General features: G+C 34.6%; 1 protein-coding gene across 1 annotated transcript in view; it reads right to left on the reverse strand.

The window, feature by feature from the left end:
• Nucleotides 1–25,200, reverse strand: part of RIMS2 (regulating synaptic membrane exocytosis 2) — a 484,675-nt gene that overhangs the window by 107,959 nt on the left and 351,516 nt on the right. The window contains exons 28-31 of the mRNA XM_075141296.1: nt 22,109–22,162; nt 20,441–20,485; nt 10,451–10,540; nt 482–514 (exon numbers count right to left, since the gene is read on the reverse strand). Of these exons, the coding sequence (XP_074997397.1) occupies nt 482–514; nt 10,451–10,540; nt 20,441–20,485; nt 22,109–22,162 (222 nt within the window). The remainder of the gene's footprint in view (nt 1–481; nt 515–10,450; nt 10,541–20,440; nt 20,486–22,108; nt 22,163–25,200) is intronic.

A 25,200-nucleotide genomic window follows, 5' to 3' on the forward strand; every position in this document is an offset into this window, starting at 1 on the left:
AATTCCAATGCATGAAATTTAACTTACTAAAATTACTCAATTCTCAAATTATATCCTCCCCATATATTATCTGAAAAATAACTAGTTATATCAGAGTTTCTATAATTTTTGTAACAGTTTTCAAAGGCAAGGAAAAAACAAATTACAGATTGTTTTAATGTGCTAGTTGGAAGCTTAAAGGCTAATTTACAGGTAATGGAGATGGGAAATAAGAACTGATATGATTGACAGAAATCAAATCAGTTTAAAGTCTTAAGGTATAGCACACGTGTCATCAGTTACCTTTTAACACTTTTTTGTAGAGTACATAGTTTATAGGTAATAAAAATTACATAAGCATCTTAAGTTCTTACAGTTTGCCAATATTTAAATATATTGAGAGGGAAAAGCGTGAAAAATATGTGAGGTGAGCTGTGACAAAATCTATAGGAAAGGTAAAATGAAAAAAAAAACACAGAGAAAAGCAGTAGAAGAGACAGACCTGAGTTTCTTCTCCTTGATGATTCCGCTTCTTCTGTGATCACATCGTGTAATGTACAGACATAGACAAAGGAGATGGGCGTGAGAGGATGTATTCAGAAGGTTAAAACTGACACTGAGGGAAAGGGCCAAAAATTGTTTTAGAGAGAAATCTGCAAAGCAGAGTTAGTAAATGGGGAAAAAAAATAACACAGACACCAGAAGGAAGAAGAAAGCTGAGGAAGAAGTGGTTAAACTACTGTTGTTGAAAAAGAACAGTAAAGACAGAGTTAGTATAGGAGCTGAGGAAATAACAAAAGTTATAACTGACAGCAAAGTCAATCCGTGCAATGAAGCTGAAGAAAAAGCTGGACAGTAAAAGGTATGTTAACTAGCATAGACACTTTTGTTCATGACTGTTCAATTTTTTGGAACGTTATCTACTTGAACACAAGTATTATTTTTCTCTTTCAAGTATTGAACATTCAGTTTAACATCACCAATGGGAAGTCTATTATTAGATTTTTCAATAATTAAATTGTTGTATTTTATGCTGAACCAAACTTCACATATCCAAAACGGAAAACAGATTTTTTTCAAAAGGATATACAAGCTCAGGAATTTCAGAATCCACATAACACACTCTGGAAAGGACTGCATTATTGTAACACTCTGCCAAAGGCAATATTATCAAGACCAAAATACAGAACGTGAGAAAAGAGAATGTATAGCTATTAACTCTCATGGTCAATTCAGCAGATACTTTTTCAGAACCATATGTTATTCTTGTCTCAAAGAAGTCTAAGTTATTGCAAATGCATGCAAGTTAAATGCCAAAGCAACTATCTCATTACTTACTTTATTACTTCACATTTCAAAAACACACTGCCATTTCAGACATGGAGAACATCTGAAGGACAGTGTCATTCTCTGTACTGAAAATCTATTTGTAGCAAAAGAATGGGAGCAATTCGTCTTGAAAAGTAATAATAATTACAAAGAACTGTGAAGCTACCATCACTAGCAGAACAAATGCATTCTTCCAAAAATCATCAGAAATTAAAAAAAAATATATATCTAAGCCCTGATCTAATTTCAACTTGCAGTTTGTTAATGAGTCACAAAACATTGTTCATAATTCATTAATATTGCAGATGTGTAAGAATTCCAGAAAAGTTCATACACCACAAAAATATGCTATAATTTTATCCACATTTTACAGTCAATATCAAGATACTACTGAAAAATACAAAATTAGAATAAGCAATATAAATCCATAAAATGAAATGAAAGACAACACTAATTTCATCTGATAACCACTGTGTTCTATAGTTAAACAATTTTATTCTGTAACTGGAAAATTATAATTTTTATCTACTATCAAATGCCAAGACTGTACCAAAACTTTGTTGTAAACAGAAGCAGCTTGTAACATATATATTTAGAATGCATTTTTAGGCAGTTAAATTTGCTTACAGAATGAATACACATAAGTGCTATATATGAGATATGTAATATGAAAGCATAGCAGCTGTCAGTTTTGACAAAGAATGCTATGTATTCACACGTTAAAAAAAGGCAATGGCATATAAATATCTTTTTATCTGGGCAAGTACAATGAATCCATAGGATGAAATACAAATAAGCAAATACAAAGATCTACTTGTCCCTGGTGTATTAGAGCCTGTATTAATATAGTGTAGCTATAATTGCTATAACTGTTAAATGAATAAATCATTATTACCACCACCAAAATCCAGCTAAAGTACTTAAAATTTTCTGAAAATATTTTCTGTTACATGTTACTGAAGCAAGCACTCCTACTATGTCAAAAACAGTTATTAGAAAGTCTCTGTCATGACCCCCTTATATTTAATTTATTGTTTTTAATATCCATAATAATGCATAGCTTTGAGACATATACTGCATTAAGATAAATCCTTCTCAAGAAATTTTCAAAGGATGTTTGGAATCACATTATTTCCAAATTAGAAACATGCCTGGTATGGTAATGCAAGGCATTCTAATAGTGTCAGTGGGGCTCAGCATGGACACAACTGAATACCAGGGAGGCTTCCTTTGAAGATTTTAGAACCAAATGACCAGTATTTGGCTGCATATCAGTCACATGTACCAATACTTTTTTAAAATTGCTTTTTTAAAAGTCCTCATGCAAAGTATTTGTTATGAAAAAATTTATTTACACATCAAAATGGCAAACAAAAATACTTTCTAATTATAAATATTTTTTAGTTTTAAGTTTTTACTGATCAAATATATTAGAAGAATAATTCTAATAGAAGCCAGAGAGGAAAATAAAAGATAATAGGTATCTTCTCACTGTGGATACCGGTTCAGCTGATATCTCATCTCTTGAGATAAATGACTTATAGTATTTTTGTATTAATTGTTGCAAATATTAATGAATTAGTAGAAGTTATGGCATGGTAATGCACCAACTTCTTTCAATTAACGATGATAAGAAGGAAGTACTAGTAGGCCGATTAATTTAGACACAATAGCACTTATGTGAATCAATCTCCTCCTGATTAAGAAGCCATGCCATAAATCCCAAACAATAGTTTGAAAATTCTCTGGCTCTGTAGCTTGTAATCCACTAAAATAGGTTTTTGTTGATAGAAATACATTAAAATCTGAGAACAAAATAATGGAATAAAATTCTGTTAAATTTACATGATGTCAATAGGCAGTCTTCATTTGCATAGTTATTGCTTTATTGTGGAACTAGCATGTATTTGGATCAATTGTTCATCTTGACGTACGAGAGTGGTATGTATAAAGGTATTATATACAGATTTAGAAACCAATGAGACTCTCAATGAATGAACTTATAAAGTAAATGAAAACCAGGTATTGTACTGCAAGTCTGAATAAAACAAAATAATACCACCTATTTCATCATGCTTTGATACAGAACTTTTCATTGTAAGTAATGTCACTTAGTAAAGAGAAGTATTTAGGGACTGAGTGTTCAAAAAAACATGCTTGAAACCTTACACAGCAACATGCCCATCTGAAATTCTAAAAGCAGCACAGGACAAAGAGATGTAAGCTAATTATTCTTTTTTTTTTTTCCTCAAGGCTTTTCTTAATTTCAGTTTTCTATTCTCCTTAAAAACAAAGATCTTTCACTGCATACACAGTCTCAGAAATTTCTGTGACTTCCAGATTTGGAAAGCCTCACTCTTCACAAAATAAGGTGTGCAATAGCACAATTAAATAGGCATAATCTTAAAACATGGAGGAAAGACTTTAAGATAGAAATGTTCCATGGAGTCTGTATGCTCCATAAATATATGTCGTTAGTCTGGATGTGATTAGACCTGAAGAATGACATAATGCACCTAACTCTCAGGAAAGATATTCCTTGACACCATTCAAACTCTGCAACGTTAAGGATACAGACAAAAGAGGAAGAGTAGATAGCAGAATAGTTAAGAGCAGAAATATTTGTTAAAAGAAGATGTAGAGTGAAAAGCTATTTGAGTACATTGAGGTGTGAATAAAATCAGTTTTCCTTAATCATCCTTAATAGCATTAAGCCACATCTTCCTGTTACCCTTCCTGTAGTTACAGAGCCTACTCCACACTTCTGATTTTTTTTAAATGAGGTAATTCCCTACTATTTAAAGGTGAGTTCTTTATCTTAAAGTGTAAATCCATACACCCAAAATCGCAGCTGTATACTGGACAGACGCTGACATTTTTCCTCAAAAATATAAGCAGAGGACTGACTAGGATAAAGAAAATGCAGGGAAGACATAAGCAATACATTTAATTTTGCAATTACATAGTATATGCTATATATAATGTACGCTATATATAATATATGCTAGATAAAGACAGTAAGAATATGGAAAATGTGGGTTATTCCTACCCAAAGATAAGAGTAACAGAGAAGGTTGAAAACAACATACAAGAAGAAATCTTAAATATTCTCAGTAGCATGAACTCTATAAATCAAATGAAACCATGTAGACCGCATTACTTTTTCATAAGTCTCAAGAGATAAATTAAATGAGGAATTCAGAGAGAGAGCTTTTATGATTTTGTTTATCTGAATAAAGTTCATATTATAATTTTATAAGGGAAAACAAGACTAAATAGTAACATTTCAAAATACTAATGCACTATATTTACACATTGGATTTGAAATATCATAAATCCTGAAAAGATAATAAATTTCACTAATAAGTTAGGTGATTCAGGTAGTCAAACACCAATATTACTTCAGAAAAGATACCTAACAGCATAGATACAAATACACCTTCTATTGTCAATAAAGGATAGATGACCTATCCTAAATCAGGTATCTCCCTATTCTAAATCTATTCTCATCCTAGTGATGTCAAGAAGTTTCACTACCTACAGAATCAGCTTGTCCAGGAGATCACATAGTTCAGACTACAGGAATGGTTTCCAAAACATGAAAAAGCAGTAAAAGGATATATACAAAAAGGTGCGTGGTTTGTAAGACATTTTCAGGCTACCTCACTATTTGTGATCCATCATAAATTACAATTATACCCTGAATTAATGCACTTTGGCTAGGACACTGAAGTGCAATATTTGACTACATCTGTGCCCTATTCACACTGGGACTGCAGTTACCATCCACAGGGTCTCCTTTTCTCTCTTGAATCCAATTCATTGTTACTTTGGTACAGACTAGGCATGTTGTCTTTCAAAGTGGTATAGGAAAAAAATGAAAGCAAATTTTGAAATATGCAAATACATGAGAGGACTATCTGTATTAAATACATCATTTATTAATTGCAAGAAGAGGCCCTGGCAAGTGTGCACACACTCATTTTTTTTCAAGAAAACAATTAGTCATGCTATATATTCAATCTACATTACTTCTCACTTGTTACAGGTTAGAAGATCCTCATAGATTCAACATATAGCTCTTTTTGTATATTTTGCCCACTTCACTGCTTTTCAGATTCCACAGCATCCTCATAAGATCCTTTTCTGTACCTTCTTCCCCTGCCCTTCCACAGCACACTGAAACTGCATCAGGGCCATGGAATTTTTCTTCTTCCCTTTCCCAATCCATTTCTTTTGAAAACTGTTCTACTGTCCTGTCACTTTTCCTCTTCAGCAATCATAAATTAGTCCATGAGTCCACTCTGCTCCTCTCATTTTCACAAGCTGGTAATTTTATACCAGCCGCCTTCTTTAACCATAATTTTTCATTCTTCCAATGCTCATGATGTCATTTATATGAAGTACGAGTGTGCTCTCCTCTCTCTCTCTCTGTCCTATCATTACTTTGTCTTTTCCAGCCTCATTCATTCCCCAGTTGTAACCATATCTCCTTTTTTATAATTTTCAATCTATCATACTTTCAATTCTGACTACAAACTTCTTTTAAAATAACCACCACTTGGTGGTTATTTTTGACACATATTTTTGACATATGTCAGCACTTTCCCATGGTTCTGTTCTTCAACTGTTACTTAGAAATTAAAAGTGTCTGTGGCAAAGGTTGAATATTTGATGACATGCAATCTTCTCAACAGGCAACAATAATGAAACCATTAGAGGATGGTTTCCAGATAATAACCATTAAATCTACTGTCTCCAAGTAGGAAAAACAATAGTGTTTCCTTTGCTATTTCATGAAAGTAGTTTCTGCATTACCTGTATCATCTCTGGATGGAGACATAGTTTGCTAGACTGCATTCAGCTTCCAAAATTTTGGATAGTGAGACTGACTGAACACTTCAAAAAGAATTGACAAAGAACAGAAATGAGAATCACTGGCTTGGAACCCTAAACTTTGTGCTTTCTCCCTTTAAATAACCCTGATGGGTTCAAGAGACACTAGTGATGATACTAGATGAAAATAATTGCTTTTTAAGAAAAACAGTATCTTGCCTAACCTGATCTCTATCAGTATAGGACACATTCCCTACCCATAGCCTACTTCTTTTCCAACTTGTTCTCTTAAGGCCTCACATATAAAAATGAAAACCATATGAAAATATTTGCATGCTGTGCTTTTCTTTTTTTTTTTTTTCCCTTCACTGGCCAAGGAAATGCGATTAGAGGACTAGAGCTTTATTCACTTTCTTTCATATGCCATCTATTACAGCTCAGAGGCAGGGGTGCTGAAAGTAGAAATGTTTAATAATATTAGATAGGAACAAATAACTATTCCACATGCTCTTTGATTTGGTGGTGTCCTGAGAATGCAGTATTCGCTGACAGTGCTGACAACGGCTAAAGGAAGGGCACACACAGTCAAGACATGGCTTGAATTTTGATGCTATGCTTACCTATGATTCTGCAATTTTACCCTTCAAATCTTTCAAAATCTTTGCATAAATACTATTGACTCTGTAATATATAGTTTTGCAAATTGCCTCAGAACTTAGAGATTACAGGCACTGTTAAGAAAATGTATTGATTTCTGATATTCAGGAACAGGAATTTTATCAGCATCTTCTATTTAAAAGCCCTCCAACAAATTTGCTAATCTCATTTCTAGTCATGCATATTTCTTGAATATTAATGCTTCACATGATACAGTACTACTGTTATTTTTTCTGTTATTTGGAATGATTTTTATTATCTATTTATGTTTTAATCTACAATTTGTGCAGAATCTCAATTTTTCACTCAAGGTATTTATGTAATCAATATCTATTTTTCCTCACAGATTTTCTTAGCTATAATATTGCCATGGCTATTTCCATGTGACTGGTTAGGTTAAATTCTTAACAGACAAACTGAACTTAAAACAGGAGAAGCTCTCATAACAGGCTATAGCAGAAAAATCTTTGTATGAAAAGGCAATCAAAACAGGGCAACAGCAATATGAGGTGCCTGTATTCCTCCTTGCTTCTCTCTGCAGACTGCCAACTGCAGTTGTATTAGTATCACCTTGCTGTTTTCTGTGCAAACAGAACATTTAAAGCATTCTCAGTTGAAAGAAAGCATAGTCCTGTGCAGAGGGTAAATCCTATATTGGAAAGCTTCAAAAAATTTGAAGCTTCCTTAGGTAGATTCCGTCAGGCTACATCACTGGTAGATCATGGTCACAGATAAAATGTATCTCAACATCCAGGGGTGAGTACAGTGTTATGGCACCTCCTTCCAGATGTCCTGACTGTTACGCCTTGAAAATGAACTAAGTGTTTGTAATGATATAGGGATGTCTATAGGGGACAGTAGTGTGCCACGCGTAGCAGATAATGCAAATCCTGGAAGCTGCACTGATTTGTTACACTGGTACTCCTCCACTTCTACCACTTCAGTGCATAGGGCTTTTTGACAGAGAGAATCAGTTTGGAAAAGCATCCTAGGAATACAGATATGCACTCTTTGGTGCCCAGTGTAGAGTGTTCAGAACCACCTCAGATGTTTCTGCCTCAGGTATCATTGTCCCATATGAACATTCCATGGAAGACATTACTGATAAAGTAAATCAGAGCAGAATTTATGCTTTTATGAGGCATCAGCCCTCACAGAAAGACCTAGGACTGTAGAGTGCAGAACACAGTTTTTACTCAACTTTGTATCTATTCTAGACTTTGGCAATTACGACTGTGGCTTTCCAAACAAATTCTGTGTATTCCCTGCAGCACTGGAGATCAGTGGTCTGTTCCAGAAGGAAAAATAGATCAAAATCAGATAAATATTGTTTTAATATACAAAACCTTTCTAAAGTCACAACTTTTTACTGTCCATTTCCATTCTTTTACCTGTTTTTGTTTTTTTTTTTTTGTCTTACAATTACAAGATTTCACTCGTTCCAAAATCTAGAATGCCCCAAGAGCAGCTATCTAACAAATTATGGCTCCTGTTTCTAAAAAATGGGAAAGGTGGCTCTAAACAAGTATTGCTAGTAACTATGACTGTGCCATCTGCCTAGACCACAGTTCTAAGCCCACCTCAGCTGGGAGATCAAGATAAGTTCTTACCTAGATACTACGTAAGAGAAAAGTCTGGGAAAAGGCATTATTCTGCAGAACTCACCCTGGAAAGGCAACAGTGAAGATCTGTAGACATTGTATTTTGAATCTGAGTTAAAACACTCAGCTGGAAAAGAAGATAAATTACATTCTGATCCTGAGTCTTATGAGCAATACTCGTTTTATCCTGTAACTTCCTCTGATGCATTAAAAAGTCAGGGACCAGGAAATGCAACTTCAGGTCTGGCCTTTTGCAGCTAGGTTCCCTAATTCCTAGGTTACAGAGTCAATCCAGATTTTGCTGCTCTTCTTCAGTTCTGACTCTTGCACTTTCAGCTGTACAATAGTTGAGCTTCAACAAAAAAGTTGGAAATGATCAACATGTAGGTGAGCCTAAAACTGAGATTACAGCATTTAGGAGGTGGCACAATTGGCCAGTCTTGTAATCTTTAACTTGTGTGATTGGAAAAGTGTTGTTATTAGAGTAAGTGGGACAACTAATATGCCCAATGGAGAGAGATTTGCAGCCCAAAAATGAACCTAAGTATTCTTGGAGCTAAAAAATTCCCATTCACTTGAGTAGACGTGGATCAACCTTTAAATACAGGATGAAGAAACCTGCAATTTAAAGATTTATTTTCTTTTCTCTTTTCTCTTTTCTCTTTTCTCTTTTCTCTTTTCTCTTTTCTCTTTTCTTTTCTTTTTTTCTTTTCTTTTTTCTTTTATTTTCTTTTCCTTTTCTCTTCTCTTCTCTTCTCTTCTCTTCTCTTCTCTTCTCTTCTCTTCTCTTCTTTTCTCTTCTCTTCTCTTCTCTTCTCTTCTCTTCTCTTCTTTCTCTTCTCTTCTCTTCTCTTCTCTTCTCTTCTCTTCTCTTCTCTTTTCTTTTCTTTCTTTTCTTTTCTTTTTTTCTTTTCTTTTTTCTTTTCCTTTTCCCTTTCCTTTCCTTTCCTTTCCTTTCCTTTCCTTTCCTTTCCTTTCCTTTCCTTTCCTTTCCTTTCCTTTCCTTTCCTTTCCTTTCCTTTCCTTTCCTTTCCTTTCCTTTCCTTTCCTTTCCTTTCCTTTCCTTTCCTTTCCTTTCCTTTCCTTTCCTTTCCTTTCCTTTCCTTTCCTTTCCTTTCCTTTCCTTTTTTTTCTCTTCTTTTCTCTTATTTTCTCTTTTCTCTTCTTTTTTTTTCTTTTCTCTTCTTTTCTCTTCTTTTCTCTTTTCTCTTCTTTTTTCTTTTCTTTTCGTCTCTTTTCTTCTCTTTTCTTCTCTATTCCTTACAGTGTGCTTATCACCATAATATCTCAGTGCCTTTTGCAAGTGCATAAATTAATATGATTAGAACCTTTTATTGTCTGATTCAGAGGAGAGAACAATACTATTATTATCATCATCATTATCATCATGATTATTACTAGGTTTACTTTTTATTGCTATGCATTTGTAGGAACGAAGATAGAGTTGAAGAATTGCAGTTTATGTTTGGGCTGGAAGAAAGTTTGTGGTAGTTTTTAGTTTCAGAAGAAATCCAACCCAGGACAGAGGAAGGAAGAGTTCTCCTAGATTTGAGAACTCCAGCTGTATGGAAATATAAAATGCACCTTGTATAAAAAATTACATTGGAACATTATTTCTGCCATGTGTGATGGTGCAAGAAGGTTTCAGATTCAAGTCTTTAGAAGATGACTTTCTCACCATACATGCAGTAGATACCTTGGTTTGGTCAACTAAATAAGAATCAGCATAACTCATACTTGGATTCCTGAGGCTTGCACACATAGGTAAATCATAACAAAATTCAAAACTAAAAAGCAGGCTAAGTTTAATATTGTGCCAGAACACTTCTTTTCTAATACATGTGCATTCTAACACAATTGTTTACAAAAGCAGATCTATTTTGTCTATTCTAAAACAGAACTATGTAATCTAAATGGTCTCTACATACTAAAAATTTCACACCAAAGTGAAAAAAAATAAGGTACATCAAGCACACACGCATTACAAAAGCATGAAATGTGTTTTTATAGTCTCATGCTTTCATGTGGTTTTCCAAACCCTGACAAACCTGGCTGAGAATGGTGTTTCTTTTTCGGCAATGGTTTGTCATCTGTTATTGTACCATTCACCTTTTTCTGCTGGTCCTCCCATGTCACTTCTAGCATAAATCAAAAAAAAATCAGAAATATTATGTAACTTACATTATAAGACACCCAATGTCATTTGGGACAATGACATTGATCTAAACAAATGTACTATAATTAACATGGCAAAAATTTAGATTAGTTCTTTAATTTAGAGGCCTGTGGTGGAGAGAATTAGTAAACATCTTAAACATGGAACAGAACATACTATACGAAAATTAGTATCTATGTAATTTGTCAAATATTCTGCTCTCTTTTATATTTAACAATTAGAATAAAAAACCAGGAGGTTATTTACACAATAATTTCTTCCATTTTTAAAAGTTAGTACTCTATATTCTATAGCTTCTTACAATATCTTTGTGTTTCTGTAAATTAAAAAGGAAGTTAAAAATATTTGGTAAAAAAGTCTTTGCAAAGGTATAATTAAAAAAAACAACCAAACCAAACCAAACTGAACCAGCAATCATATATATGTTTACTTTAAATTGACAAAGTATTTTTAACAATTAATTGTTAAGCCAAAATTAGGTTGGATTTACTTTCTAAATCTGGGATTTGATTTAAATTCAGTTTTTATTTTAGGCAGATTAAGTTACTCAATATAAACTTTCTTGCTAATTATGGATCCTGTACCATGAAACTGGCATTTCTGACCTAACTGCTCAGAAAGAGTTATGAATAGGAGCATGTACACTCTCCTCCAGGCAGAGACTCCATTCTCTAGATTTGCAAGACATTAGTCTTTCTGAGGTTGTCAGGTATTTTTGGTCTACACTTTAATTCTCCATCTTCTGACAATTAAACTGGGTGGTTAGCATAATACTATAGGTTTTAATCCTTTTGGTATCACATGCCAAAACCAAATCTAGACCAATTAACTAGTCAGATTCAATACCCTAAACTCCATTTTTGCTTTGGGCTGTTAAGAATCTACTTATTTTGCTGATCCCGCAAAGTGCAATGTTCCTCACAGCTATTGCCCACAGATATAACCACCTTTATGGTCACAGAAATAGCCAGTGATGGAGAAGAATATGATAGATATGGAATACATTTTCAATGTTATAAATTAAAAATAAATTAACATAAAGTGATACTAGCCTATGACTTTTTTTTTTTTTTAAATGAGACTGATGGATATCTGGCATTCAAAATGTGAACACGTAAAAATGTTATTGGTAGGCCTCCTGCAGCCTTCTTATCTGTGGCTGTTGTTGTTCTATGACAGGCTGCTGTCCTATAAAAGGTGGCTTTGATTTTTGAAAATGATGGAGTTGTAGGTTTCAAGTAATACATCAATAAAATTGTCAATATAATGATTTCATGACACCACAGATATGCATGCTGAAACAGAAACTGTCATCTTTGAAGTACCATGTGTAGTAAGTACTAAATAAGAAATTTCAAAAGGAACATTCTGTTTCCAAACTGTGGAAATAAAATCTTGTTATACTTCTTCCTAACAAAAATGTGATTCTTTCTTTTTCTCTATGAAAATACACATTTAGCAATAAAATATTTACTGATGTCATCTATGCTTCCTTTTTCTTGGATGAGTCCAGAAGTGTCTTCTTAACTAACACACAAAAAAAATTCAATGCCCTTAGTAAAACTACCTTTGAATTTAAGGAATAGTCATTGCTAGGAAAAAACAACATTAGACAATCATTTAGGTCAAATAGTGGAGATACTTCGAATAAGATAAAAAGTAAGCAGAGTAATCTCAAACACAGGATTTTGTCAGGTTATATAACGAATAGTCTAAATACTGAAGAACATCAGGAAGCCCAGACTGATTTCCATGCTAGCTTTATGGCAGTTTTAGAAGACAGGACCTTCTCGGTCAGAGTTCTTTCTCAGAACTTCTGATTCAGTTCTGAACCTAAAAACTGTAGTTTGCTCTGTCACCAAAATCACTTATCATACCAGAGTTCCCTACCAAAATAAAAGCTTTTCTAAGCCTTGCTAATTTTTTGAGAGCTAAGTATCTAGAAAATAGTTAACCCACTTGGGAGCACTCTAGAAGTGCTTCTATAATAACACTTGAATTGACAAGCATGATGAAATAAATATCAGATAAAAATAAATCTCTCTGAATACATATTTTTGCCATGTGTTAACCTTAAAAAAGAAAAAAAAACAATCTTTATAAAAAACAAGACAGGCTACTTTTTTATGTTTATACTAAAAGTGATAGTATGAACACGTAAACACTTTCAGGAAAGGTTCCAGTGACCATCCTTCTATAGCTTTATTTATTCTTACAGCATGTCAGCGTTAAATTCAAAAGGCTGCTTAATTTTATCAGCAGTTAAGTACAACTCTTGGACTGAGTATATGCAGGTTGGAGGTACTCCAGATCAGGTGAAAAGCTTCACTGACTTCTAGAACATTGCAAGAGTTTGGCTAGTAATTGTTATTATTTGAACTGAGAAATAAAAATAGATATATACATTAGATTTGCTCCAACATTTAACCTTTTCTTCACCATTTCCTAATTCCATTTCCATCTCCACGCTCTACAAAGCTAAGAAAATGTGTTGTTAAATGAGAGCTTTCTGTTTGGGAACTAGTAAGAGATGCTGATGAATAGGCAAAATGCTAAATGTCAGTGCTGCCCATATCCTCTCTGGTTAGATAAATATGCATTACAGTCTCTAAAATATCTTTTTTTCCAAGGCAAAGGGCCACCACCTATCCCCTTGTTGTTTTAACCAAAGCCAACTTTGGTCAAATTGTAAATATTTGGAAAGTAACCATACAGTTTTCTAATTCATCATTCACCTCTTACCACTCTCACTTCCCATACAAATGAACTTCAATCTGTCTGCTGTTGCGATAATCAGTTTTGACTTGTGCATAAAGAAAGGTGTAAAATTATTGAATATTTATACAAAAAGACCTTATATAGATTATATGAAATAGGAGATTCTTGAGTCAGAATATTTTAGTTATCTGAAGCACCTTTGGGGCTAGAAAGATTTGACAGGTGCACTGATCCAGATTTTTCCCATCCGTATGAAAGGTACAGTCTTTAGATGCAGTTGTTTCATTAGATGCCGTTGTTGCACCTACCCCCTGGGCACTGCCCACCACAGTGAATTATGTAGCTGGGCTCTCCCCGCTGCACATCCGGATGACTCTTGGTTGTGTGCCATTCCCTCTTGAGAATGATACTCACTTGTGCTGCCTGGGAGAGGGGGGTGGTGCGCTCCCGTACGTCTAGCGTTAAGTACAACCTCAGTATTTCTTACATTTTTGTTTAGAATGTTCAATATGAAAAATATTAAAAATATGGAAATAATATATGATAAGAACAGTTGCATATCTCCAGCTTTTCTGAATTTCTAAAGATGCCAACTTAGCACCAGGAATGTTGCAGTTGAACTGGAATTATGCAGCAAACTGCAGAAACACAAGATGATGCAGCAAAATACCGGATGCTAATGATGAGGATTTTTCTTATACAAATATAACCCCCCTTCTTTTTTTCCTCCACACCACAGACAGTAATAGTCCTTTTCACAATTACCCTTTGCTTGAAATATTTTTATATAGTTTTTCTTTTACTTGAATTTTTCTTTTTTTATTAAATCCACTCAGTTTTTATATTCTTTTCAGCAAATTTCTGTGAACCAATTTTTATCAGTGCATTTCTAGTTTTAGACTTTTAATTAGGTTATCATAAAGTCTTCACTTTTTCATTAGGACATACTTAATTTAGTCATCTTTTCCTGCAAATGAAAAATCCTCAGAACTTTTTTCTATTTTTAATTTTATAAGATGAATGCTCAGAAAGGAATTATGTTCTTAATAATGTATGCTGACAACTACTGTAAAAATGAGTCAAAAGTGGATTTGGCTAGTGCTTCTTAAACACAAAGCAGCACAATAACAAGCCATTAGAACTGTGGAATAAATTGTCAAAAGCTGAGAAACTATGTTTTGAACCAGATACTCAAGATCTTTAACTCATGCATTAAGAATACAAGCAGAAGAAGAATTAATTAAAGACACAGAAAAGGCTAAATTCATGTTATACAAGTTTTAATTTACAAAACAAAGTCCCTAAGAAAATTTTAAAAAGCCATCAGTCTCAATAGTTCACACAGAGAGAAATATTCTCAGCTGTGTCAAACGTCTACTAGGGGAAAGCAAATGGCTTCAAGTCATGATACATGAATTGTCCCAGACATACTACATTATATCTGGAATGAATCCAGTCCCACCTTGCACCACCAGCATGCTGCTAATGGCATCAAGGCCAGCTGCAAGTGACCCAAAGTCAGCAATGAAGGCTTTATGCCAGACTGCTGCTGCTCCTACATCAGAGAAACCTTCAGATGCCTCAGTAAAACAGCGCTGATGTTCCCCTACCCTGCTGTAACAGGAACAAGATTCATCCAATATCTGAAGACAAATAACAACACACATAGTCTTTTTCTGACAAATTTAGAGCAAGACCTCCTGTGTCTCCAGGTAACATTCTACAGCAAATCTGAGGGCACCATTTTTTAGCTTCCTGTTTTGACACAGTAACAGTTGATCTACTTGTTTTCCTCCACACGCTGGAAGAATATTTTAAAGAATGTTTCTACACATTAGAGCTCAAGCCATTCATCTGAGATGTGATGATCTGCGTTTCCTCCAAAGAGTGAAATGAATTTGGGTCTTGCATCTTAGAGCATTGTCCTAAATGCTGGTAAAGTGTGGACAGTATAAAGGCAGGGACAGCACCTCTCCCTTGGGCATTTTATGAGCCAGATAAACAGCGCGCATGCACACACATGCACACACTCCCCTTCACATGAAAGTAGTTTGCAAATTTGTGCCAAATCAACAAATGAATGCTGGGATACTTTAATAAAATTTAAAAAAAAAAAAATTGCTGTTCATAAATGGCTATGTAAGCATCACTTATGATTTTAACTAATACAGCATTTCAATAAAAATTCTGACATATCTTATTTATTGTTTTGATTTCATCTTCCTTACTGAACTACACATTCTGCAAAAAAACCCCTGGGCTTCATTCCCTGGGGCTGCAGTGGGAATACATTAAAAGAACTTTAATGGAAGTCATTAGGAAGGCAATAAAATATATTGCCACATATCTACATTTAATATAATCATTACTAGTGTAACAAAAATGATAGTGCACTGTAGGTTATTCCTTTACTCCAGAAATGTTTTCTTCAAATTGCCTTCAAGGCTACATTAATTATTTGTAGCTGTAAATCATTTAACAAGCCTAGTCCAGTAGCAGCCTCTTCTCATCATATTCTCTAGCTGCAAATCCCATCAATTGTGTTCTAAGCTTATTTTTAAAATGTAGATCTAGTAGATCCCTCCATACGGGAAATAAATTGATTAGAAACTTCTATTGCTTATTTTAAAGAAAAATTGTAGATGTACTCAAGCAAGGTCACAAAGAGTGCTTGTTGCAACATCACTTAGTAAAGTCATAGCCTACCTTTAGCTAAAAATCAAAGTATCATGTTGCTGCTTTTATAAATATAATAGAGTTGTTAAACATGAAGAAACACCAGAAAAACATAAATGCACCAGATTAGTCAGAAGAAAAAATACAGTCAGTTCATGGTACATGAAATAAGCGTATATTAATATTTAGTAAAGTATATTTAAATATCACAAAGTAAATATATTATTTTTAAGCCACTATCAAGGCTTTTTTTTCCAGGACTTTGGGGCAGGGGGAGGATTTGTTTGTTTGTTTCATATCTTCTTATATGTTTTTAAAATATGGCAGTTTTGCTCCCTCTTCTGGTTATATGCCTGAAACACGTTAGAAACAAACACGATACAGCTGGCCCCCTGGCTTATTATCAATAGGCGTATTTTGAATATCTCGGAAGAATAGCACTACTAAGTCACCTGTTGGGATAAGCACTGCCAGTTTATGTTGGCAGGACTGATTTAAGACGGGAGAAAAGGTGCAGAGAGCCTATGAGGGAGAGGAAGACACCATGTAAAGATACCACTGATGTTTCTGTAGGTTCCTGAGGCACAAGTCGTAGGAGACTGGGGACCCAGTATCCTGAATAAGCACTACTACACACATACTCTGCTCATATTCCTTTCCCCCAGCATCCACTCCTGGTCTGCTGAGGACCAGACACTGGGCTAGAAGAATTTTTAGTCAGACCCGATATGGCTATCCTCATACTGCTATGAAAGCTAAACACAAAGAAAGTCAAAGTATCTCCAGAGTCTAATGATTAATGAATTTAAACAAGGCAAATTACAAGTAATGGCCAACATAAATGTGGAGCAAAATGAAAGCTTCTGTTCTGCACCTCCCTCCCATAGTCTCTGCTCAGTTTGCATTCCTGTTCCCTGGGTGTCAGCGAGTGCTCTGTGCATGCAAGGAAATGTGAACAGCCTACAAATCCACCCTGCAGAATGCAGGATGTAAGGTTTAGCTTGGTATAGGGCTTTTTTAATGTTATTTTTATTCTTTATAGCAAGTCTTCAAGTATTTTCTATGCAGAAAAGTAATTTATTATTATATGACCATACGTCTCTCTCTCACACACACACACACAAAAGAGCTCTGCAAGCAATCACAGGTGTTCTACCCTTTTTAAGCACATTTAAGATTGAAGTTTATAGCACAAGTCTAAAATGTTACAAAACTCTTCAGTTAAAAAAATGGTTCTGAAAATAAGCCAGTAGTTTTAAGCACTAATACCAACTGGTAAAGAAAATACAATAAATGGCTTACAGAAAGATGAAAAATATAGATTTGTTTCTTCAGAAAGCTCTAGATTCTTCAGAATATCAATTACTACTAATTAATAACACACATATTTTCTTATTGCTCAAATTAATTTACATGCAAATTTTACGTGCATCTTTACATGCAAATGCTGTCCACAGCAAAATACCTGTGCTATTTTTCAACATTACTTATAAAACGTTAGATTAGTAACCAGATAAACTATGTTTGACTAGCAAAATGACATCACATTGCCATGTATCAGTCTTAGAAATGCTACTTTATATTGTGATGTTGTTTTGAAAGATGCCACCTCACATTTTGTATAAATAAGTCAAATTTGAAGCTATTTATGGACAAGTTAATAGTTAAGACTCTTTCTCATCTGTCATATTTCCCTGGTAGTTTTAGAGCTAAATTTGTAAAATAGTAATCTATATCATAAGGAATTTCAGCAGGATGTAGATTCTTCAGTCTGGAGAATTTACATCTTATGGGTGCTTTACTTCTACCGTGTTGTGTTGGTTTTTTTTTATTTCACCATTTTCCCAGCATGCAGATTTCCGTTATGTGCCTGCCTACAATTACCACAGTCTCAACAGGTCTATACCTTACTTAAACCTTACTTTGCTTGAACCAGAATTTAATTAAAATGTAGTATTACTCTAGGTACTCATAACACATATGAACATGTTATGTATTCTCACAGCACACACAAAACAGATATTCAGTATCATTTTTCATGCAACATTCAGAAGCTGTGATGGTCTCTTAGCGAAGTCTAGAGTCAGTGGGCCATGGGAATAGAGAGCACACACCAAAGACTCACAGCAGTCATCATTAGTAGTTCAGGCAAAATGTAGGCCCCATTTCCAGGAATCCCAAACGGTCTTAGGTGGAAGAAGATGCTCAGGTCAGCCAGCAGGATGAGAGTTCCCTCTGGCATGACAGCCACATGCTTGTTTTTCAAAAAAGCATATGTATACACTATTTCTGCAAGTCAGTTAAGCAGGTCCATCTGTCATCACTTCTTTGACCGGGCTCCCTGTATTCTGTCTAGTTTGCACTTCAGTCACCCAAATTCTTTACATTGTATCTAAACTGTGCAGCAAGTCTGGAATACAGCATACTTTCAATTCTAGTCCTCCAGGCATCCAGACTGCTCACAGAGTGGTGGGGCTCCCATGCATGCAGAAACCAGAGTGCATAGAAAGGGGAGGACTCGGTGACTTGGGTCTTGTCTTAGTATAGACTCAGGGTACAAACAGGCTCCAGAAACTTCTCAACTTGGGAGATGAGAACTGGAAAGCATTCCTGATTCCCACAATATAGAAAAAGCTGTTGTGTAATTATGTAAAATGTTCTAACGAGGGAGGGAACTGATAACCTGAAAGGCTTAAAATTTTGCTTTGGTAACTATATCATCCTTTATGCACCCTAAATTAAGACAGTAAAGGGTAGAATTACCTGGAGCCTTTTCTCACAAACTCAAATGATCAAAAGGTGTCATACAAAATACATGAAAGAGAAATGCAAAAGACCTGAGGAAAATTTGAAAGGGATAGTGGTTTTGGTAATAAATATTTGAAATCGAATATTAGGCACAGACTACTCTTTTAGAGTAAAAGAGCTCTGCAGAAGAAACTTCTAAAACATAAAATGGACACCGTAGAGAAATTAATAAATATATGCAAACAAACTAACTTAAATACAGGTTAGTAGTATTTAGTTTATTGTGCAAAGTACATCTTTCAGGCTTTATAATTAAGTATATAAAATATTGGTTTTGTTGGAGGAGTGGAAGATAAACTGAGAACAAAAACAGCTTTAGCCTGACTTAGTCAACCTTATCAAATCAGTGGCAAAAGCCACCAACTTTACCAGGATTCGAATTTGGACCTTAAAAGTTTTAAACACTGCACTATCTGATAAATACATGCATTACATTTACAATATTTGAATTCACTCAGGACTACGCTGGCACAGCCACTAGAGTAAGGGTGGTCACCCCATGCATTGCTCTGCCGGGCTGCCGACACAGCACCCTCTCTGCAAAGGCACCTCCTTCAGTCTGTCTACACTGCAAAATAAGCGGTGTATTAAAAACTGTGTGGTTTTCCCTACAACACAATGAACTAGCACAGGCAAAACTGAATGCTGCTGTCCTGATACCTGTATTCCCTCTGTTAAGTTATTCTAGGGAAGAGAAAGCTAGGAGAAGCCAGTAATAGTGTAACTGGGGCTATTCCTCATGTGGGCTCCTGGTAGAGAGGGAAGTGTAAGAGTGAATATCCAAATTTTAATAAAGTCGAGGCATTATCTAGATGATATTTCATTCACTGGCAGAAGATATTGATGAGACAAAGTCTAAATGTAATGTGGCTTTAGAAGTACATGGAAAAATAATAACAGATTTCTTCAAAATTATCAAAGCAATTTGGAAGCATGAACTCGAATAAAACTTCAAAGTAAGCTGTGGTTGTTCATTGCAACTTTCCTGTTCTATTTTTAGATAATAAATCTAAATCTCCATGTTAACATTTCAGTGTTTTGAATTAAGCTTATTTCTACACCATTCGAAATAGAAGAGAATATCAAACATAATAAGAACTAGACAATAGAGGTGATTGCTAATAACATAAGCTGTTCTCTACCAGTATATGCTAATTGAAATGGTCCAGCTTTCCTGTGACTAGTAAAAATGTGCCAAACTTGTAAAATATAGAGCCAAGTGATGTAAAAGTATATAGACCTGGTAAAAAGCAGAAAACAATGCAGACAATTTTGTAGATGTCTGCAAACTCTACTTGGTCTCTTAGGGCAAGGCATACTGGCAATTCCTAAATGAGCAAAAGTACAGAAACTATCCCACTAGTTCTAAATAGGCAACATGATCACATATCTAGGTGGTGTAAACTACATCTTCAGTAATACAGTTAGCTGTAAAAAAAAAAATAACCTGGAGCTTTTGATTCCAAGAAAGATTTTAAAGCCACAGTTGAAAATAATTATTTTAAGTGCAAGAAGTAAAACAAACACACATTAAAAATGAACATACATGAACTTACTAATTTTGAACTAGTAGAACTAAGCAACACACACACATGCAGCTAAAAATAAGTAAAACTTCTCAAACACCCACAATTCACTAGCAATATTATCATCAACTTGCCTTTTCGCCCATTAACAGGTGGGTTTTGATGTTTTTCCTCATAATCTTTATAACATTAAAAACAGACAATGATGATTAACAGTTGGAACAGCTGCTATGATGAACAACATAACTATAGCACACACAAATATTTTGCAAACTATGTTAGCACAATTTCATGCACTATGTTATCACAAAACACACAGAGTGAAGAGTACACAGTACACACACCAGTGAACAATACACACTTAGAGACAGAACCATAACAAAAGAAAAAAAAATGTAAACTGTACTATAATGAAAAATGGGAAGGCAAAGATCTTAAAGGACACTTTGGATCTTAAGTGAAAACTACTATAAAAAAAATAATGATCCTGCTTTCCAGCTCCCAAATCTTGAAATTACTCTAACATCCAGATTTCTGAACAAGTAATGAGCCCTACCACAATAATTATTCCTGACATTGTTTTAGGAAGAAAATAGTGACGCATATTTTCTTCTTTTAAATAACAATGGGAGTAGGGTCCAGAGCACGGGATTCCAAGTAAACTGTGATTCACACACTTACGCTTTTAAGCAGGGATAGCATTTTAGGCATACTTATGTTTAGCTAGTAATTTGTCCTACCAGCTAGTACTAAATGTATTTCTTGCTCAGATTGTCATTTCTTCAGGCCACCCTTCTGGAGCACTTAATTCTCCCCGCATAACTGCAGTAATACCCTCAGTGCATTGTCCTTCTCTGGGCTTCCTTCCACAGGCCTTGAAGTATGTACCGCACTGCCTACTTTTAGGCAGCTAAGTTTAGCATTGGTCTAGCCCCAAATATTTTTAACCAGAAAAGCTTATCTGTGCTGCTTTTCCACATCCACCACAGCTGATGAATTGTCACAGACAATTATTAACAGGGATAACAGAATGTAACCTATCAACAGTGCATGTAAATGCACATTTATGCTTTTATGATTCTTCCTTTGAGAAAGAAATTTAAGAGCAGAAAAATGGTGGTTGAAAAAATCTTTAGATCTCTGCATGTCTTTGAACCTGTAGAGTATGTGTTTTCTGAAATTAGAAGGTAAAGTTCTATATTTTAATCACATGGTATTTGAGTTGAAAAAATATTTGCATGTTTGATTTGATCATTATCTATTAGTTCTCATCACACTAATTTCCTTTTTCTACCAACTGAACGGTATTCCAAGCAGGATGTGGGACATTATACAAAATATTCAAAGTATTTCCATATAATGCAGTTTCCTACTATTTTTGTTCAGCATTATCAGTCTGCCTACACAAACCAGGGAAAAAAAAGTGTCATGATACAATAATGTTTACTTCTCTGCTGCTAAAAACTATCAATGGAAAGTAGAGGGTACCACATCTAAGGGATGTCCACCCAGATCTGCTAAGGCTGTAACTTGATCATAGTGGCAGAGTACTTTCATAAACAGGGATAAAAAAAAAGTTAAAAAGTTAAGTGATTTTTTGCAGGTTGAACTATTTTAAGTGTTCACAAACTGGTAAATAAACTATGCTATATTGAATTTGTTTGTCTTGTTCTTACATGAAATGATACAATTATTGCCTAGATTTTGACTTTTGGTATATTGACAAGCTGGCTGGTAAAGCTTCCCTACATGCTCAGCGGAAAATGTTTCTAAAGGAGATAGGCACTTGTGGTCAGACAGACCTGCCTCCACCTCTGATTCCTGAACTCCAGTACGCTTGTTTTCTTCATCTCCTGCTGCATTTGTATAAGCAAGGTATGACAGGGAGAAAAAAGCAAGACAAAAACATGCATGCTTTGTTACAAGCTGTTCAAACAAAAGACATTCACAATAACATACAAACCCTCAGTCTGTGGCATAAATTATTTTTGAGTGAATCAAAGATTAAATAAATTCTTGTGTTATTTTTCATTAATATCTCTGGTTTACTGGTAAGTAATGATGGTCATATGCAGCCCTTAATATCCCTTGTTGCCGATTTCTTATTTATTGAAGCACTGGAAAGCACACAATAAATACCAAAGCAGAGAAAGCAGACATATGTTGGTAGATAATTGGCTTAAAAGCATCTTCTGGTCGGTTTTGCTTTAGATTTTCTAGAAATATAAGCCTCTATTCTCAAAAGCATATTTAAAACCGTGTATGAATCGTAAGCAAGTGGGCATACCAAGTATCTTAATAAGTGCAGAAGAAACAATGCAAATGTTTTTCCAGCTTGGAAAAAAAATCCTCAATTTGCCAGATAATACGCTTTTTACCTGGATTTCAAAGTAGTTAGAATTCAGAAGGAAAGACACTTTTCCATCAGTAACTACAGTTGCCTAGAGCATATCTAAATATTAGAGAACACTGAAATAGTTGGAAACAATGGTGGCAGTATGGTTAATGATAAGCAACGCAAATATATTTCTTTTATGTCATTAATAAAGAATGATAGCTTTCTTTTGTGACAAAGCTCATCTAATACCAGGGTAACAACAGTAACTATATAGAAGAATGTTGAGCTGAATAACTGGTGTACCATATGCCTGCTTTAATTTAAATGTCAGTTATTCATTAAACACTGTTTTGATGTGATGCAATATACCATAGTTTTTCAAGGTTCAGATTTTGATTGCTTATTGATTTTTTGTGTTCTCTGTTCCCATGTTCTCTCATTAATTGTATAGGTTTATGTGCAACTAAATAGCTCATTGAATTATTTGACTTCAGGTTTAGCTAGCATATAATAATAATTTTAAAACTACTTGTTCTAACAGGTTATTGCTAGTAGGGAGAGAGATTTAGGTTATAATCAAAGCCAATGCAGTGGAAACTAATCTCTACATAGATTTCTGCTCTATAATTCTGTGATAAAATAATGACATTTAAATTCCAATTGAAATCATGATATTGAAAATTCCAATTAAAATATTCAGCAGGGACACTATCTGTACAGTCAACCTTCTCTCATAGTAAAGAATGTATAGAAAGCGTGCCAAAGACTTTAAAAAATCAATTCCAGTAGAATTGAACTAAAATCTTCCTGCCATGTTGGTACCCTGAACCATAAATAAACAACAGCTGTTACGAGCACAGCTGTATGACTCTTTACTCATTTTACTTTATGCCCTTTGTAGTCTCAGACCTAGATGGTAAGACCTTCAACTGACATAAAGAAAAAGGTTTTTAATTCTTCCTTTTGGCAATCCAAGAGAAAATGATGAACCATTACTTCCCTTGAAAGGTCAGAATCTTTCAAGTAAGCATCCTAAGCCCAGTGCTATAGGTAACATTGGTTCAAGTTCTTCTATGGAAATTGTACTAATGCAAATAAAATATTTTAATATTCTTCAGGGGCTGAGGACTCTGCCACCTCTCAGGAGAGTGAACTGAGCATCCACAAGTAAAACCCAAAGGTGTATTTTTGCAAATTCCTAGTTGAAATAAAAAACCCAAGGTAGATTCACACGTTATCCTAAGGCAACCTTGTTACTGATGTTAACTAAAATACTCTCTTTATTTTCCTGTCAAATGCACATAATGCAAGTTACCCCATACAAGCACAAAGGAGTCTAACATCATCACATCTAACATCATCAGTCAGTACCACAGTACCACAGAAATATCCACACAAAAAGGGAGTGGGTGCAAAGATGTTTTTAGACTTCATTTTTTAGACTGCTGTGTTTCACTAAGTCATCAAGTTCCTAGCCAAGCTGAAGGTAGTCAAGTTAAGTTCCTACCGTATATCATACACATGTGATCAATCACCTTTCACAAAATAAACTACCTGTATGCCTGTATGCCATATATTTTTAAAAACCTGTGAAATCACAGCTGATAGAGCATGACAGAATTAAGACCAATGTGAATACAGGTTCTCTGCAATTGCATTATAATAGTCTTTCTCTGTCTCCCATCAAACTATGATAGGGCACTGGAAAACACACAATAAAAATCCTTCTCATTTTGCAAAGTTATGTCTCATTTAACATAGAAAGTATGTTCTGAATGAGGCAAAACCCCTTAAAATAAATAGCATGTCTTTCTGTCTCTCAATAGTATCTGTGTTTTCCTAACCATCAGAGTGTCTCAGTAACTTGCACTCCATACTGCATGAGTTGCAACAACAATACGGTATAGATATTTTCTTTTTAAAGATTTGAAATTGTATCTGAGAGATACAAAAGCTGGAGTTATGGCTGATAGCTATCGCTGATTAAACCTAATCAACTACCCCTGTTAATTCCATTCACAGATAATTTTATTCTGGAATAAGATCACCCATACCTGAAGTTAAGAGGGGACAGTTAATCAGCATTAATGTCAGCTTTAACAGCCTTTGAAATAACTTTCCCAAGACACAAGATTATTATGAGATCATGTAATTAAAGGCTGTACCATAAAGTATCACTAAAAAGGCAAATGGTCGCTGAGCTCTACTATTTGCTAAATTTCTGAGCACTTCATTTTTATACTTAAAGGTTTCATTACATTAGTTTGGCCTGACATAATTTTCTAGTTTTTATGGTTGGGTAGATGGTTGGGGTTTTTTTTTGTAGGGATGAAGAAAGAAAGGGCTATATTTGTTTTTAAAAGGAAAAGGAAAAATCTGTATTAGGAAAAAATACTCCGATTAATAATTAACAGACTGAAAGGGCTAATACTGAATTCTTTCAAGAGCGCTTTATGGTGTTCCATTTTAATTAGCAGCAAGCAGTCATTGAGTTCATCTTTCTACCAAGGTGAGTAAGAAGAATATAAGAAATATATAAAGAAATATATCACATAT

This window comes from Calonectris borealis, chromosome 2 (genome assembly GCF_964195595.1).
Source record: "Calonectris borealis chromosome 2, bCalBor7.hap1.2, whole genome shotgun sequence".
NCBI classification, from domain to species: domain Eukaryota; kingdom Metazoa; phylum Chordata; class Aves; order Procellariiformes; family Procellariidae; genus Calonectris; species Calonectris borealis.